General features: G+C 40.7%; 1 protein-coding gene and 1 long non-coding RNA gene across 2 annotated transcripts in view; both read right to left on the bottom strand.

Moving 5' to 3' along the window:
• LOC121815739 overlaps positions 1 to 16,958 on the bottom strand; it is a 24,850-nt gene that overhangs the window by 6,499 nt on the left and 1,393 nt on the right. The window lies entirely within an intron of this gene.
• On the bottom strand, positions 5,950 to 16,735 carry LOC121815738 (neuronal PAS domain-containing protein 3-like). Its single transcript, XM_042227881.1, has 2 exons — positions 16,506 to 16,735; positions 5,950 to 11,889 (listed from the first exon to the last, which is right to left on the bottom strand). Exons 1-2 carry the CDS (start codon positions 16,594 to 16,596, stop codon positions 10,259 to 10,261), a joined length of 1,722 nt encoding a protein of 573 aa, XP_042083815.1. The 5' UTR covers positions 16,597 to 16,735; the 3' UTR covers positions 5,950 to 10,258.

The following is a 16,958-nucleotide window of genomic DNA, read 5'->3' as shown; positions in this document are numbered from 1 at the left end:
TCGAGACCCCTTCAGGAGCCATCAGGAGAAATAGGCATCACCTCCAGCCATTGCCAGATGCCACACCAAAGTTACAAACCCCAATTACGCCTGTCAGTCCAACAGAGAACGCCCTGCCTGCTTCAAACCTATCGGTGACTACAACTCTGACTCCTAAGACAGAAGACCAAGGTCCTGTCAGAACTAGGGCTGGCGGGGTTGTCAAAAAAACCACAAAGACTGGACTTGTGAAAATAAACAAAACAAAAAAGAAAAACATGAGTTTAAAAGTAAAGGAAAAAAGGTTGAAGAGAAAGAAAAGTTTCTATGAAAGGTTCTAAGAAAAAAAAAAGAGTACAGTTTTCATATATGCAGTAAATGTTCTTGTAAGTTTGATGTTTTCAGCGAAAGGAGGATGTGGTGTAATCTGTTTGAGTATAACCTGTTTTATTGTGAAAGGGGGTTCTGAAACAGGAAGTAGATAATAAAGGTCGGAGTTTGAGTGCTCTACAAGGTGTCGCTTGAATCCTTGCCTAAAACCACGACAAATAGTTCACTCATGCACACGGGTATTCACAGATGCACACTATCTTCCTTTGCTGCTGCCTCGAAACATATTGTGCGTCGTCATTCTTGTGTGCTGCTCAGTAAAATTCAATATTTATTATTTACTGTTACTTATGCTTATCTAGGTTGTTGCTGTGGTTTCCCTACTGTGTTGTTCTCTTTTTGCTTGTTTTCTTTGTTTTTTCCAGCAGGTGATCTGGTAGATTTTTAGTGTCTTTTCTCACCCCTTCCCCTCTGTTTTTCTTTCCCTCTCCTTTTCTTGAACTTCTCTTGTCTACATCTTTCTTTCCCTTTCCCCCGGTCATGTCTGTTCTGAATGTAATAACTTAAAAGTTAAAAAACAAACAAAACATTACATTTTTAGAAATATTTGTTGGTGTTTTCTTGGGTGGTTTTTTTTGTACTACTTGAACACTAAAGGTGCCCTCCAATGAGATGACAGTGCGAGCAGTGGCCCACAGCTCATTTAAGTTTGAGACTCCTGCTATGTAGCACTCAAAACACTTTATAGAACATGTTTCATTCACCCATTCACACAAGCACTTTTCTCTGTGTCCAAGTTTCTAGCTAACATTAGCACTCCTATGAATACATCAAGAGCAACTCCGGGTTCAGTATCTTGCCCAAGGCATGCAGCCTGGAGCAGCAAGGGATCAAACCACCAGCTTTCTAGTTAGCAGATGTCCTGAACTACCTACTCAGCCACAGCCATCCCAATGGGCCACCCCTTATTGGCTAATGACACATGAGTTCCAATTCTTTATCCACAAAGTCTCCCAGTGAGATCCACTCCTCATTCATGTAAAAAGGGTTGGAAAAAAATCAAAGTTTTGTATCTTAGAAATATAAGAATTTCTTATCGCTTATCAGAGGTTGAACATGTACTGATGGGTTTATCTCTTCTTGCACTTTATTCTGCTCTACTTTGTGATCCAAACTTACTGCTGAACTAAACTATCCCAGAATTCAACTCAGAATTGGTCACAGATAAATGTAATTAATTCAATCAAAGTGCTCAGAGAGTCAGATTCCCTGTAGGACGATTAGACGACTGATTTTTCTTCACAAACTTAAACGTCACATCATGTCTCCAGTAGCCATGGCGTGTCTCCAAAATACTTCTACAGATTTTTGTGATGTTTTGACTTCTGGTGCATGTTGGGAATTAGAGAGATCAGCCCCAGTGAAAGTGCAGATGAAAAACGGGCAGGGTTTTCATCCCTAACGCTTTGTTTCATCATCCGTCCATCACGGCCAATGATGAAAGGCCGCTCGTTACGCCTCCGGTGAGCGACTGGCACCGTTGGATCTAAATTCCACATCAGACCTCCTCACTGAGACAGACAGCCAGAGGTTATTAGAAGGAGCTCCAGGTTTGAGCACCTCAACACACACACACACATACACCCACAAACGCACACACACACAAGTACGCTCACCAGTGCAGCCTGTGATCTATGATTCATGTGCGCTCATTTAAAATTGTGTGAAATATTTAAAGTTGGCTGGTCGGCCTCAGAGGGTCGAATGACTGACCTCTCTGCTCTTATTACTGCATGTAGAGGAGGAGTGGATGGAGGAGGGGAAACGTTACAGGCAAAAAGGAGAGAAAGATAATAACATGGAAGTAAAGAAATGGACTGGATGCAGAAATGAAGAAATAGACTGATATTAACTTCATGATAGATTTGCCATTCTTGGTTATTCAGTCTTCATCTTTCGATTAACTGCTTTATGTTTGAAAAAATACAAACGCTGTGGTAGAGCCGATTTTCAGTCTCCCCTTTTTGTCATTTTTCAATGAAGCTTTTCATGGGTGTCACTGAAAATGGCTGGTAAGCGTGGTATATCCAAGTCTTTTTGCAATGCAATGAATGCTTCTGATAGAGCATTGCTGATGTTACTTCAAGTTCTTTGAAATTGTGATCACAAAAATCTGTTGGCAGTGAGTTAATTGTCATGCTTAAACTTTAAGCAGCTACTAATCAGGTGCTTTGGAGATTGTATTGCATGGTGGATTACAGTTGACGGTAGTTTTCTGTGTTCAGGATTCCAATAATTTTTAAAAGATTCGAAACTCCACCAGGTGAAATAAAGCCCCAGCCCATGACCGAGTCTTCACCATGTTTTACAGATAGCTGTAGAAGACACACAGTTGTACCTCTTTCTTGACCTCCTCCAGGCACATGGTATTGACAGCGACTTGAACCAAAAATTTCATATTTGAATTCAGTGCCTGTGCCTGGAGAACTATTGCTCAAGACTACTTTTAAAAAAAAGACAAACGCTGTCTCTTTCCACACAAAATATAGAGAAATTATGGGTGTCTAGAGAGTTCTGCACAGTAGTGTGCATCCATAGTATAGTCTCAACTACCGTATTTTTCAGACCATAAGGTGCACTGTCGATGAATGGGTCTGTTTTCATACATAAGGTACATAAAGCGAAACAAAACAGTCAGATAAGTCCAACTTTACTTCTTGCTTCCTCCACTTCCGTAACATTGATTCATTAATGTTGAATTCTCTCGCAGCTGCTCTATTCCCATGTTGTTGCAGTATATTAATGACTAACCTCATATTGTGGATGGATTATCTCAGTTGTTCTCCTGACTAAAGTTTCGCCCGTTTACAGCATCCTGCCATGCGATTGCATTTATCCCAAACTATCAGGAACCCTCACGTTAACTTTTATTGAGTGGAAAAAAGTTAGCGTTCATCCTCCAGCTTCACTATGTTTATGTTTTGCTTGTGTCGCTAGCGATCACATAGCACATCATTATATACCAGCTAGCCCAACTTCAGTAACCCTACAAATGTCACAGCTGTTTAGTTTTCTGTCTTCATTTATGTTGGAAGTGACAGCTGAGCTGTACTTTTTTAATTTTTTCAGAAATCTCTCAGTCAGAACATGCAATATCATGTTTAGGTGGAAAGTAGCGAGCTTACTTCCTGCTAACTTGTAACTCCATTAATTTAATAAATTCTGTTTTCATGGATGCCTGGATGTTAAACTTAATTGTTACACCTGCTAAAGCAGCAACGCTGATCATTTTATTAAAGATGAAAGAATTTAGACAGTTTTTACCTCTCAGTCATGCCGGAGTGTTCGTTTGACTTTGGGACCTGAAGGGACGAAGTTTTGGACCCAATTCTACAACTGAATTAGATATCAGGACATATTAAATCTTACACTAGGTCTCAAAATACAACCTGAATACCAGCACATGACATATTACACCATGTCAGTATTTATTTATCAAAAACAATTAGAGAGACTTTGGAGACTAAGGAGCAGCCAGGCGCTGCTAATGCATTTGATTAGCTGATCATCAGCAGGTGTGAGCTCCTCTATAAAGGCAAAGGTTTTGGCAGTTTGCTAGTCCGGAACGCTCAAGTGTGTGTTAACATTATCTCAAGGATGATCTTAGAAAAGCAACTGTTGCTATCCATCAATTTTGCAAGGGTTATAAGGCCATGTCCAAACAGTATGAAGGCCATCATTTTACAGTGAGAAAGTCTATTTAAAAGTGCGAAACAAGTTGTTGCTTAACCCTTGGAAAATTCATCACAAGGTCAGACTGTGCAATGCAAAGAAAAATTGCACAAAAAAACCAAACAAAACAGGATTAAAGCACAGTGGTGGAGGGGTAATGATTTAGGTACTCACCAGTCATTGAGTTGACCATGAACTCCTCCATATATCAAAGTATTCTAAATGGGAGACTATCTGTCTGACATCTAAAGCCTGACAAAAACTGAGTCATGCAATAGGAGAATCACTAGCAAAATTACAATGGCTGGAAATACTTTGTGACTGAGCCTTTTTGCAATGGCTCAGTCAAAGCCAAAAACTCAACCTCATTGAAATGCTATGATGGGACCATAAGAGAGCTGCTCATAAACAATTGCCTCTGCAACCCTCAGTGAATTGAAGTAATGTTATAAATAAAAGTTGACCAAAACGGCTCTACAATAATGTGAGGTAATCATAAAGTCATCCAAAAAAACGATTATTTCAATTTACTGCTAGTAATGATTGTTTTGCAAGCTACTGATTCATAGAACGTACTTAGTGTAGTGTTAGTGTAGAAACAGCCTGTTTTTCCACAGGATGTTCCTAGACTTTTGGCTTAATCTCTGTTTCAGCAACCACACTGAAATACATTATATTGTCAAAATAGTGTATTAGGTTGTTTTTCATCTGAAGTTACTTCTTTCTTTTTCTTTAGGCGTTGTCACAACAGATCATCTCCTTCCATCTCACCCTATTCCAGCATCCCCTACTGTCACATCAACCGCCTCTGCATGCCCTCCTTAACAACGTCTATGAATCTTCCTTGCCATCCGGGAAAGACAGCAACTTGGTCACAAAGTGGTAGTAAAATCACAGAGGGGGGTCAGCGGATGGTGATGTGCATAGAGGTCCCAAACCTTCTGCAGACTCAGACTTCAGATAAGCTCAATAACACGCAGTGGTGTAAAGCATGGTATTGCTGGAATCTTGAGCAGTGGAGATGTGTTGTCTGGAGCGACAAATCATGCTTCTCCGTTTGGCAATCTGATGGGCGACTGGGTTTGGCTGTTGCAAGGAGAACTGTACTTGTCTAACTGAAGTGTAAAGTTTTATAGAGGGAGCATGATGGTGTGGGGTTGTTGTTCAGGATTTGGGCTCGACCCCTTAGTTCCAGTGAAAGAAAGTCTTAATGATGCAACATACCAAGATATTTTGGACAATTTCATGCTGGCAACTTTGTGGGAACAGTTTGAAGATGGCCCCTTCCTGTTTCAACATGACTGCGCACCAGTGAACAAACCAAGTTTCATAAAGACATGGATGAGTGAGTTTGATATGGAAGAAACTGACTGGCCTGACCTCAACACCTTTGGGATGAATTAGAGCAGAAACAGCAAACCAGGCCTTTTCATCCACTACGAGTGTCTGACCTCACAAATGCTCTTCTGGATCCTAAACCTCGTGGGAAGTCTTCGCAGTCTTCGAAGTGTTGGTGAGTCAACATCACATTAAACCCTATGGGATGTCAATCAAGTTCATATGTGTGTGAAGGCAGACGAGTGAATACTTTTGGCAATATAGCGTAAATTTGGAACCTGCGAAGGACCAGATCTTTTTTGTTTATTATCTCCGAATGCATAAAATGTTGTAATTTAATAAAGTCCATCCATGTATCTGTAAAATACTTAACTGAGCTCAGACATTTTCATAAAGCTCAGATACTTTCTGACAAGAAACCAAAAAACCAACAGCTAAGGAAGAGCAAGAAAAGAAAGACGAAAGAAGAGAAAACCTGGCAGCCTGAGATGTAACATTATCCAGTATTCTGGCGAGAGGCGGGATGGCTGAATGTGTCAAACAGAAGAAATGATGCAATCTGGTAACAAATTTGAGAGAAAATTTTATTATGAATATGGCACCTGTAAGATGGTCAAAACCGGGTTACAGAAAGACAACCATGTATATGACATGTTCCTCTGAACGGATGAGAACCTAGCAAACTTATAAAAGAACAACTGCTATAAAAATGAAGTATGTACATTTTCGGATTTGCAGCATTATTCATGGTAAATGAACTCAAAAAGATGTCTTTCAAAAATAATAATAAAAAAAATAAGCCAGGCACTCAAAGTTAGCATCAGTTAGTCATGAGTTCCCCCCACTCTTCTGAGAGGGGGAAAAAAATAGAAATGTACCATAGTTTTCTCTTTTTTAATATTTTAATTTGTTTGTATTTAGAATTTTATAACACTGTTAACATTGATAATAAGAGATTCCCTCTCTCCCGTATTTCAGCTACTTGGCACCAAGTTCCTCATAAAAGAATCTGTATAATTGTACAAGAAATAGTTAAAAACACAGACACAGTTTTTTCACAGGTAAATGAAGTGATTTTTCAATATTTGTATTTCTTAAACACTATGTATTTTTGACAGCAGATGTGATTAAGGTTTTTAAGTTTTTAAAATCACCAGCAAAGTTTTCATTTTTCGACATAAAACACAGAAAAAACATTGAAACAGCTTGGACTGGCTGTTTGGTTTTTTGTTACATGTGGGTGTATTTCCTGGTTTTCATCTGAGTTATGTATTCCCCCACCCACCCCGCACCACTATCAACACCCACCGCTGTCATCACCACCTACACTATATCTCGTGCCCGATTCTTTACCAAACGGGGCAGCAGCGTCATTCACCTATGCCCCATCCCCCCACTTTTCATGCAAAACTGCCAAAAAGTAGAAAATGCTAAAATCTAGAGGAGCAGCAAAATGCTCCCAAAATGACAAATTTAACATTCAACCACAAACAACCCGACAATAAACTGGCAGGTCGGGTGGCCCAAACCACATTCCTCTTACTTGAGCGCAAAAACAAAATAAGCACATTGTTCAATTTCTTAACCTGGATTTGTTTCGTTGTTGTACACATTAGTTGCAGTAACAAGACATCGATTCTTCACAGACAGCACACAACCTACAGATTGGTTTTCCTGATGTGAAGGGGTGATGAGAGGCCCGGGTCGGTTTGATAACAGACTGGGCTCGACAGACTTTGAAAAAAGAAGAAGAAGAAAAAAGAAACTGCTCAACTGAAAATAAAAACAAACAGAACAACAAAAAACGAGGGTTCGACTATGAGAAATGCATCGGACAAACTTACTAAACATGCAGTTCAGTTTTCCAAAACACCTATAAAAATAGATTTATAGTGCGAAATATTTTTTTCTTCTTTTAGTTATTTTAGAAATCTTTAAAATCATTTTTTTATTACGTGTCCTGAAAGACTACCGTGATTTTTTTTTCTTCCCCCATGAACCACTTGTTTAACTTTGTTTGTCCCGTGAGAGAAGTTTGCGCAGGAAGTCAACAAGTTTTGGTGGGAACCAATGAAATACACCCAATGCACACAAGAAGCCCAAAGGGATCCTGGGAAAAGGTTTCACAGCTGAGGCATTTGTCTGGGTCATAAATCTACAGCTAAAATCTTACTTTAGGCTTTTCTTTGTCATAATTTGTTTCTAATATACTGTAAATATTTATTAGTTATCTAATAATAGCAGGAAACTTTGATTCCCAGAATTCCTTAGTGGCAAAAACATGGCTCCATAAACCTTTGAGCTAGTTAGAGAATCTTTTCATCTCTGAGAGAAAAGACAGTGAGATAAAGAGGTTTGTATAAGACTACACAACAGCAAAAAGCAATAGCAGAGAGAAAGATAGAGAAGGATTAGAAAACAAAATCAAAAGGTTTTACAAAGACAAAAAGGAAGCAGCGAAAGAAAAGGTGGACTCTGCAAACTTTTTTTTTTTTTTTGCTTTTTGCAAAGGCCACCGAACACGAAATTCCACGAACCTCCACTGGTTTCACTAAGACTGCTGATAGAGGGAGAAAGACAAAGAGAAGGAGTAAGAGAGACAAGGAGCTGTTGTTTTTTGGGGGGATGTCAATCATCCCATAGACTCCACCTCCTTTTCCCTCTAGCCCCTCCCCTCTCCTTTCCCCCACACTAGAGATAGAGCACAGAGAAGACAAAGGACAAAAACAGCTACAGTAGCTCAGTATATACTGCATATAGTCAACACACACAGAGAGAGAAGTCGCCATGAAAGACTTTTTGACAGCCAGTGACACTAAACACATTGGTAACACATTTTTACGTCTTAATCACACTGGGTAATAAGGATGGCAGGATGGCAAAGACGGGGCTGTCAGCTTTAAAAAGATGGATGGTGTGACAGTTTTTATACTGTTTTAATTATTACTTATCCTCTTTTTTCTCTTATTACCAAAAAAGTAGAAGAAATAAAAACACAAATGAACAAGAATCACAGTGCTTTTCAAACACTAAACTTGTGAGATTAAGCAATTCTTTTTTTTTCTCTTTTTTGGCAACGTAGACTCGGGGAAGAAAAGAACACGAAACACAAGAACAATGACAAAGACAACATTGTTTAAAGGAATGTGATTTTTTTCTTCCTCAAAAAAACAAACGCATATTCATTTTTTTCTTATAGTTATTAGATTGATTGTTTGATAGATTGATTGAAAATGCATGTCTTTATTACAATCTCCTTATTGATATGTGGTTTTTAATCACAGGGTCCGGCGATGAGATGGAAGAGAGTGGATTTTTTTTTTTAGGAATATCTTGCGGAGGTGGTTCTGGTTAAGGAAGAAGAAGAGGAGAAGAGAGGGGGGGGGGAGCAAGGAATAAAGTAACTGCATAACAAAACAGTGATTAAACAAGAACCGGTCAAGGTTGTCAACATTCATTTCTTAAGTTAGTGCTGCTAGCTAATTAGACTCAGTCTCACTGAGCATTTAATGTGATTAAGTTAAAAAAAATACATACAAATAAAAACAACACTGTACAGCCAAAAATTCAACCAATCAACTCCATGTTGCGCTGCCCCTTGTGGCCCAATCAGAATGGAGAGGGACATGTAGGTGAAACATGGAGATAATGTTGCTGATTTACAGGTTTTTCCTGTGTTTCTGACTTTCCTGAAGGTCAGAAAAACAAACAAACAAACAAACAAACAAACAAACAAACAAAAACAAACTTTAAAATCTTTCCCCCCCTCTAAAAAATAAAAAAAATGATATCAGTCTATCAACGAGCTGTGGGTTTGTTTACAGTACCCACATCAGCCAGCTGAATCAGGGTTACTGGACGGTCGGTAGCACCACAAATCTGTAGAATTGACAGGAAGAAATGTGGACAGAAACATGAAAGGTCAGGCAGACAGCGTGAAAGATAAGAGAGAGAGCGACAGATTGAGATGGGAAGAGGTGTAGAGGAGGCTATGTTTGGTGCGAGACCTGTAGGTAAACTCCTGGGATAAAAGAGGAAGTAGTAACATTCGATAATTCACAGGTCATTACCCGGCTGAAATTGCTTTTTTTTTTGTTTTTCTTTTTAATGCTTGATTCGTAAGTGAAATCTGAGCTAGAATATTTTATATATATAAAAAAAAGGATAAAAGTAAAAGAAAAAAACAGCATTAATTCACTAAACTATTCCCTCAATTGAGAAACTTTCTCAAAAAACCTTTTTTCAAAAGATTATCTCTGAGACCTTTGTGGGGCGCAAGAGAGCACCGTCCTCTCGGTTTAAAAACGTTCTTTTCAAGCCTTGATCACATCAAGATACATAAGAAGGAACGCCACATAGAGTTCTCTGTCTGTTACAAATCCCTGTACCGTCCTCCTTTAAATACACACAATCCACATCTTTATAAAGATGCAACAGAAACAAGTCAAATAATAAAAATTATCCCCATCAGGCTCCAACTGAGTCCTTAGGCAATATGAATTCTCTGTAGGCAAAAAAGGGGTTCTTTACAATAAAGAATAGTCTGGGGTTTTTTTGTTCAAGAGAAAAGAGTTGCTGATCGCAAGAAACGGGAGCAAAGCGAGAGACTGAGAGAGGAGAAGAGGATGAGGAGGAGAGAGAAAACAGATAGAAAAGGGGGACAAGTTTGAGGGTCACGTCTGTTACGCAAGCTCAGTTTCTGAGATTCAAAGTGCTAGAGTACATCTGTCATCCTTTCCTTTCTCTTCTCTCGGAAACACAGTGCTAAACCGTGTTGATAAAACAAGTAAATAGTCTTTCATTTTTATTTACTAGTGAGCAGTCTTTGACACAGTTGTTGATTCCGAAAACACAGTAATGCGGTCTTGGATACTTTCTGCTAATCCTCCTTCCTCTCCAGTGTTGTCTGCGTGGTATGGATCCCGTTGCTGTACACTGGGAATGGTAGCGTTGAGAACAGTCCCTCTGCCGTGGTGAAAACATTGGCTGTTGTTGGCATCTGACCTCCAAGGGCACCGTTCCCACCTGTGGCAGTAGGAGATCCGACAAAGGGGCCAGCAGCTGCCGCAGCAGACATGTTGAGCCTGTGGACATGATGGTAGAGCATCTCCATGGGTGTCTTAGGGTCCAGGCCGAACCCTGAGCCGTCAACAAAGTTCATGGCAGCATTAGGGAGGAGGTTGCCTTGTGCCATAGCCAGAGTTACGTCCGCTGGCGCATACCTGATGGTCCCAGTGGTGTAGACCCGTGGAGCTGTCGTGCTGGTGGAGGCCAGAGTACCTGTGACTCTGTGGACCAGCGGAAGCACCACGTTACCAGCTTGCAGGCGCTGAAGTGCTTCAAGGTCCCCAGAGTACAGCAGTGAAGAAGAAGAGGTTGAGGAGGATGAAGAAGAAGATGAGGAAGAAGAGGTGGTGGGAGTGCCTTGTTGCTTGTCCCGTGGGGATGCAGAAAGGGGAGGGGATAGGGGGTCGGCAGAGGAGGCGCTGGAAGGAGGAGCTAAGCTTACAGCGCTGGAGGCAGAGGATGGGGCTGAGCTTCCATTGTAAGGGGGTTTCCTCACTCCTCCTGCTCCTCCCTCAGTTCCAGGAGGGGTGAGGACAGAGTCAGGAATGGCTACCTGGAGAGATCCTCCCTGTGGTGAGGGGAAGGTCTCGTGGCTCCCTGGAGCAGATGGCTTGGAGGTCATGCTGTATGGAGACTCGTTTCTGGAAATTTCCCTGTTGGGAGGGTAGTTCCAGATGCTGCTGTCATTGTCAAAGTTTATTGGTTCTGCCATCTCTGTCTTAATCTTCAGAACTGAGGATGCTGCATTTGCACTGTTTGGGGAGCCAGATGAGGCTAAGAGATGGGTGGAGGTTGCGGTTGTGGCTTGGGAGGGGTCGACTAGCGGAGTGGTATCGCCTATTGCTATGGGACTGGGTGTAGTTGAAGACAGACGAAGCCTCCTGCTTCGTGAGCCATCCCATTTCTGCACTTTCCTCCTCTTTCGCCTTTTCTGCAGCTTGCTACCAGCATTGACACTGTCACAATCTTGCACGCACCCATTGTCATCCTCGTCATCTTCTTCATCCTCCTCTTCTTCTTCTCCTTCCTCTTCTGATGAAGACGTTTGGGAGCTACGCAGCTGTACGTCTTCCCCTTCTCCGTAGTGCTCTACTTTAATATGAAGCCCACCTAGGTTACCCAGTCCACCGATGGCACCCAGACTCCCTAATCCTCCAAGCCCTGCTAACCTTCCCAACCTTCCTCCACCTCCACCTCCCCCTCCACCTCCTCTGCCAGCCTCTTCTTGCTCCTCACCCTCTCCATCTGAAGGTTCCAGACTGTCATCACTGTCCTGGCTCTCAGGGTTACTTGAGCTATCTCCTTCTTCTTGGCGCTTCATTTCTTGTTCAGATGAACAGTGTGACTGGCCGGGTTGCTGCTGACGTTTGCTGTCTGTCTCTGGGTCCTCACTGTGTTCTGTTTGGTGGCCGGGCTTCTCCTCTGCCTTGGTGTTCTCGTTGTCTGTCGAAAAAAAATATTTGTTTATAATGCAGAAAAAGAAGATTCCAGTTACAGTCGAAACCATTCTAGACATAAGTAGATTCTTAATATTTGGCAGTATGATATCTTCCCAGAGCAGCAACAAGTCACTGCATGAACACATAAAATTGATGATGTAGTCAAACACAGCATGAAGGGAAGAGCTGTTGCAGGAATGGGTTGCAAAGTGATTTGCAAATGCAGCCAGTGCTGTGGCAGATCCTGACTTCATAACCTGCTTGAACTAATGCTGTGCACCATCGTTTCAACCATTAATTTACTTGTTAATTACAGTCCATTAACCATCTGAACCATGTGAACTCACATTCATGATATAGAGGTGTGGCTTTAGTAATGGAAAAGAAAATCATTAGATTTGTTAATTGCTTTGATATGGAGTGAATCAAAAACTTTGATGCACTGACATAAAAATTATGCTCCAATGTTGTGGAAAAATTTATCCTGATGTTGTAACAGTGAAGAGTTTCCCTAAAAAAACAATAAGATTTATACTCTTGGAAACACAAGTGTCTTGGCACTCCATCCAGTGAGTGTGTCAGACTGACTTGCCAACACTGCCATTGAATACCTGCGTAATTCTGCATGCCCCCTTACATTTTTCAGGACAGGTATTCCATGTGTTGTTTTCTGGATGCACTGATGTGTGCTCAGTATCCATAGCTGCTTCTGTTCAGGCATGTTGGCTCTGTCTAGCCCATTACACACACAACACATACACACTTTAAACTCTGCCAGCACACACATAGGCCAGGCCAGCGGCTGCCCAGCTGGCAGAGCTAAGACTCCCTAATGGCATCCGAAATGTCGACTCAATTGCTTTGTCTGGGGGAAACCTTGTATCTCCATTAAGTGGGCTTTCCAAGCAAAACAGATGTATTCCAAGCCTGAAAATTAAAAATGGACCGGTAGTCTTAAAGGTTCCTCCCAACCAGGGAGGTTCAATATAAATGAAATATCATTTCACAATAAAATGGAGTCAAGTATTTTCATAGACCATGAGATCACATGAAGAAGACATTTCAACAACTACACTGTGAAATACACTATATTGCCAAAAGTATTCACTTGTCTGCCTTCACACACAAAACTTGAGTGACATCCCATTCTTAATCCACAGGGTTTAGGTATAACAGCTACAGCTCTTCTGAGAATATATTGTATAGCACACTTTGAGTGTGCGGGTAGTGTAGAAAAGCACTGTATAAGAACCACATTTACCATTTTACCAAGGCTTTTCACAAGGTTTAGGAGCGTCTTTATGGGAATTTTGGACCATTCTTCCAGAAGTGCTTTTGTAAGGTAAGACACTCATATTGGAGAAGAAGACCTGGCTCACAGTCTCTGCCCTAATTCATCTGAAAGGTGTTCTATTGGGTTGAGGTCAGAACTTTGTGCAGGCCATGTCTTTATGGACCTTGCTTTGTGCACTGGTGTGCAGTCCTGTTGGAACCGGAAGGGTACATCCCCAAACTGTTCCCATAAAGTTGGCAGAATGAAATTGTTCAAAAAGTCTTGCTCAGCCGATAACAGTTCTTTTCACAGAAGCTCTTAACTCAGAAAGTTGGTAATATTCTGTAATTTACTGAGCTCCTCTGAGTGGCCCATTCTTTCACAAATGTTTGTGGAAGCAGTCTGCATGCCTAGGTGATTGATTTTACGTGGTCATGGAAGTGACTGGATTGCCTGAACTCAGTCATTTGAATGGGTGAGTGAATACTTTTGGCAGTATGCGTATCTGATACCCAATCTTTGGATAGTGCTATCAGGTCGAGGACATCTTGAATTATGCTGCTCATTTTCTTATTTAATTCTGACTGGTTTCTCTGTAAATGCATCTGACAAGGCTAGTTAATACACAACACTGCTGCTCTTCTGTCCCAGTGTCGTTGGCAACGACACTGAGCATGCATTTTTACATTACTTCAATTTTTTATTTATTTTATTTGTGAATCAGGAGGTATTTGATGGGAAGGATTTTCAGCTGCGGATTAATCCATATTGTTGTAATAATTCACAGTAGTAACGTAGGGTAAGTAAAACTTATTAGATTATGGTATGCCAATTTTGCATGTGACAGACAATCTGCTGTATTCTGCCCCACAAAAAAAAAAAAGGGGGGTAAAGATAACTTTGTTTGCCATTTTAGACATCTTTATTCATAGGCTCTCCTTCTGTACATACATTGCATCTTAAGAGAACAAATGTCAAAGAGCAGATATCTCATTTTAAAATATGTCAAACTGGGGCATCGCAGGCCTGTTGGAGCTGAAGCTGGACACTTCCTGCAGCAGCTGGCGTCAGTTTACAGCCAACAGTGTGCCAGAACCACTCTCCTCCAGCAAGAATAACAGCTGGCACTGATTCCCATCATGCCAGCACAGGCTGGTGGACTTGATAATATTACGCTCAAGGTGGAGGCCCAGGCTTGCTTTAAATTCAGCTGTAATGACACTGCTTTGAGCTTTGTCTCCTTCACTATTATCTGCTGCTTAAAATGCTGGTGACACAAGGTGAATAAAATCCTTGTTTTCTGTTTCTAGATCTGAAATCAGATATCAGTGTTTTCAAGATCTCAGGTGAGGCATCACCTGTGAGGCATCCTTGTGTATCTAGTAAATTGATTCTGATGAATTTGTTTAATCTAGTGAACAGTTTCCAAAATATTTAACAGAAAGTTTTGGCTTCTCCATCAATCTATTACCTCCCGCTTATCCAATTCGGGGTTCTAGTTTTGATTTTCAAATTCAAAATTTAGAATTAATACCTCTTAAGCACCAGATGCCATCGGGCATTTTTTTTTTCCAGACTATTAAAAACACTATACAGTCATGTTTTTTTAATACCGATTCGAGGTCTAAAACAATTTATTTATATAGCACCAAATTACAACAACAGCCCCAACATATTATTGCAGGGTCTTTACCTCATCAGTCAAGCCTAAAATGGTTAAAATGGTAGTTGTCAGAGTGGTTGGCTGGAAGTTTTATCAGCTGGTTTGCTCTGACACGATATGAAATGACTAGCCTGAGTTAAAATTCCAAGGAAGTTTCTTACCTCTCTGTATCCAATAAAGAAATACAAGTAGGCAAACCTGAGAGAGAGAAGTCTTTATCCCCTCAGCTGACATATAAGACTGATGAAGTTTGTACTTGTGCGTGTGCAGACAATGTTATACCAAGAATCTGAGAAGCTGAGTGTTGCTTTTTAGGTTTACGGCAAAGCCCTCCTTCATTTTTGGTGTGCCATGTCTGCACAAACAAATGACTCAAGACTGCTGACAAGTGCATTCACTGAACAGAGCTCCCTTTTTCTTAGTCTAATACAATATCTTCTGCTTCCAGATGTTATTCCAGCATTTTGTATCGAGGTCTGTAATCGTGTTTCTTTACTGATCTGTTGCAGCGAATCAATGGGACTAGGAAGTTTGGACAGCCTCTGTAGTGGGAACAAAATAAATTTCAAACTAACAGCAGCACTACAGTGTCTGTAGTGTCAAGGGTGATGAAAAGCAGATTTATTATAGTCTCCTGTTTTAGTACTCACTGTCAAATATTGTAATTAAGCTGTTTTATGACCTAAACTACACACAAAGAAAAAGTAGTAGCACAGAATTTATCCCTGAAGAAATGTTATTCATTTAAAAATATTTTCTAGAATTGTTTTTCACACAAAAGAAGATTCCCCTGCCTACAGGACTGAGATGGCATCGCCTAAACCTTTGTGATTTGCAGATCTCCAACGATGAGCAGAATGTGTTATTTCCTTTGTGCCATTTTGGTGCATTTCTTGGAGGGTGTTTGTGTATTGTGGCCTTTATTTGAGGCATTTTGCAGGATTTTGTGATGTGTGAAGTTTGGAGGCATTGTGTGATGCTGTGCAGCTGTACCATATTTTGTCATTTTGTCATTTTGTCGCAGTTTGCAACACTGCCAGTGAGCGCCCAGTCCCTGCAGCTGTTGGCATTCAAGACATTTCAGCCTGGCAAAGTCAGCACACTGGCACCAGCTGATAAAATATCTTTGGCTTCTCTTCTTCAAACCATATTTCTTTTTTCTGGTTGTATTTGAACAGGTGCTGTTAAGGAATCATGTAGGTTTTAGAAGCATTTTGTGCAATATTGTAACTATTCTAATATTTATACAATGTAAGAATATGATCTGATTTATATCTTTTTGGTTCACTCTTTTTATTTTACATAGGCTTTGCCATCTAGGAGCTGTTACGTTTGGGATAAGGTCAAAGATCAGTTTTGTCAGAGGCCCTCTAGATCCAACGGAATCCAGAGGAGCAAAAACAAAAAAAAGAAAAGAATACACAAAATATAAATGACGCTGATGCCTATCTCCATTAAAATGTGACTGAATGGACATGATGGTAAGCAGAACTCATACGGCTTTTTAATCTTTGCTCTTCTTCAAACTGTGGCTGAAGAAAATGATGGCAGGACTCAGGCTATGCACTAGAGGCCAGCAGATTACTCCAAATACTGTCAAATATATCAACTATATGTAAAACCTATTTTTTTTTTTTCATTTAGCAACTATATGTTGCTCCTCTGTTCTCCCTTTTCTACCCACCTGAGTTTTCTTTGGACTCGGACTCAGAGTCTGAAGTTTCAGACGACTCTGAAGCTTTCTCAGGCAGGTTTGGCAGCTGGGCAATGTCCATGGGTGTGTCTTTATACTCTGGATTACTGCAAAGACACAGAAAATTTGTCAGTGACAGAAGAAACGTTTGTTCATCGATTGCCTTGGTCAAATCTAATGAAAATAAATGTCAGCTATAATCAGGGGTGCACATAAGTGGTACGCAGGTGCGCATTCACTGTCAAAATAAAAGAAGTTGCAACGCGCGTTTGCGCACATAAGATTTTCTGGAGGAGGACAGACATTTGTTTAGAACTCTTAAAGATGTCGAAGAAGCAAACTCCTTTAAGCAATTACTTTGGTGTTCCTCCACCTCCAAAGAAATGTCAGAAGGAGTCCGAACCGCAAAAGAAGCGCGTATTCTCGGAAAAGTGGTTGCTGGAG

The sequence above is a fragment of the Haplochromis burtoni genome, unplaced genomic scaffold (genome assembly GCF_018398535.1).
Source record: "Haplochromis burtoni strain Fernald_Lab_line unplaced genomic scaffold, NCSU_Asbu1 Contig_288, whole genome shotgun sequence".
Lineage (NCBI taxonomy): Eukaryota > Metazoa > Chordata > Actinopteri > Cichliformes > Cichlidae > Haplochromis > Haplochromis burtoni.
The sequence above is the reverse complement of the archived record's forward strand: the minus strand, read 5'-3'. Positions and strand labels throughout refer to the sequence as shown.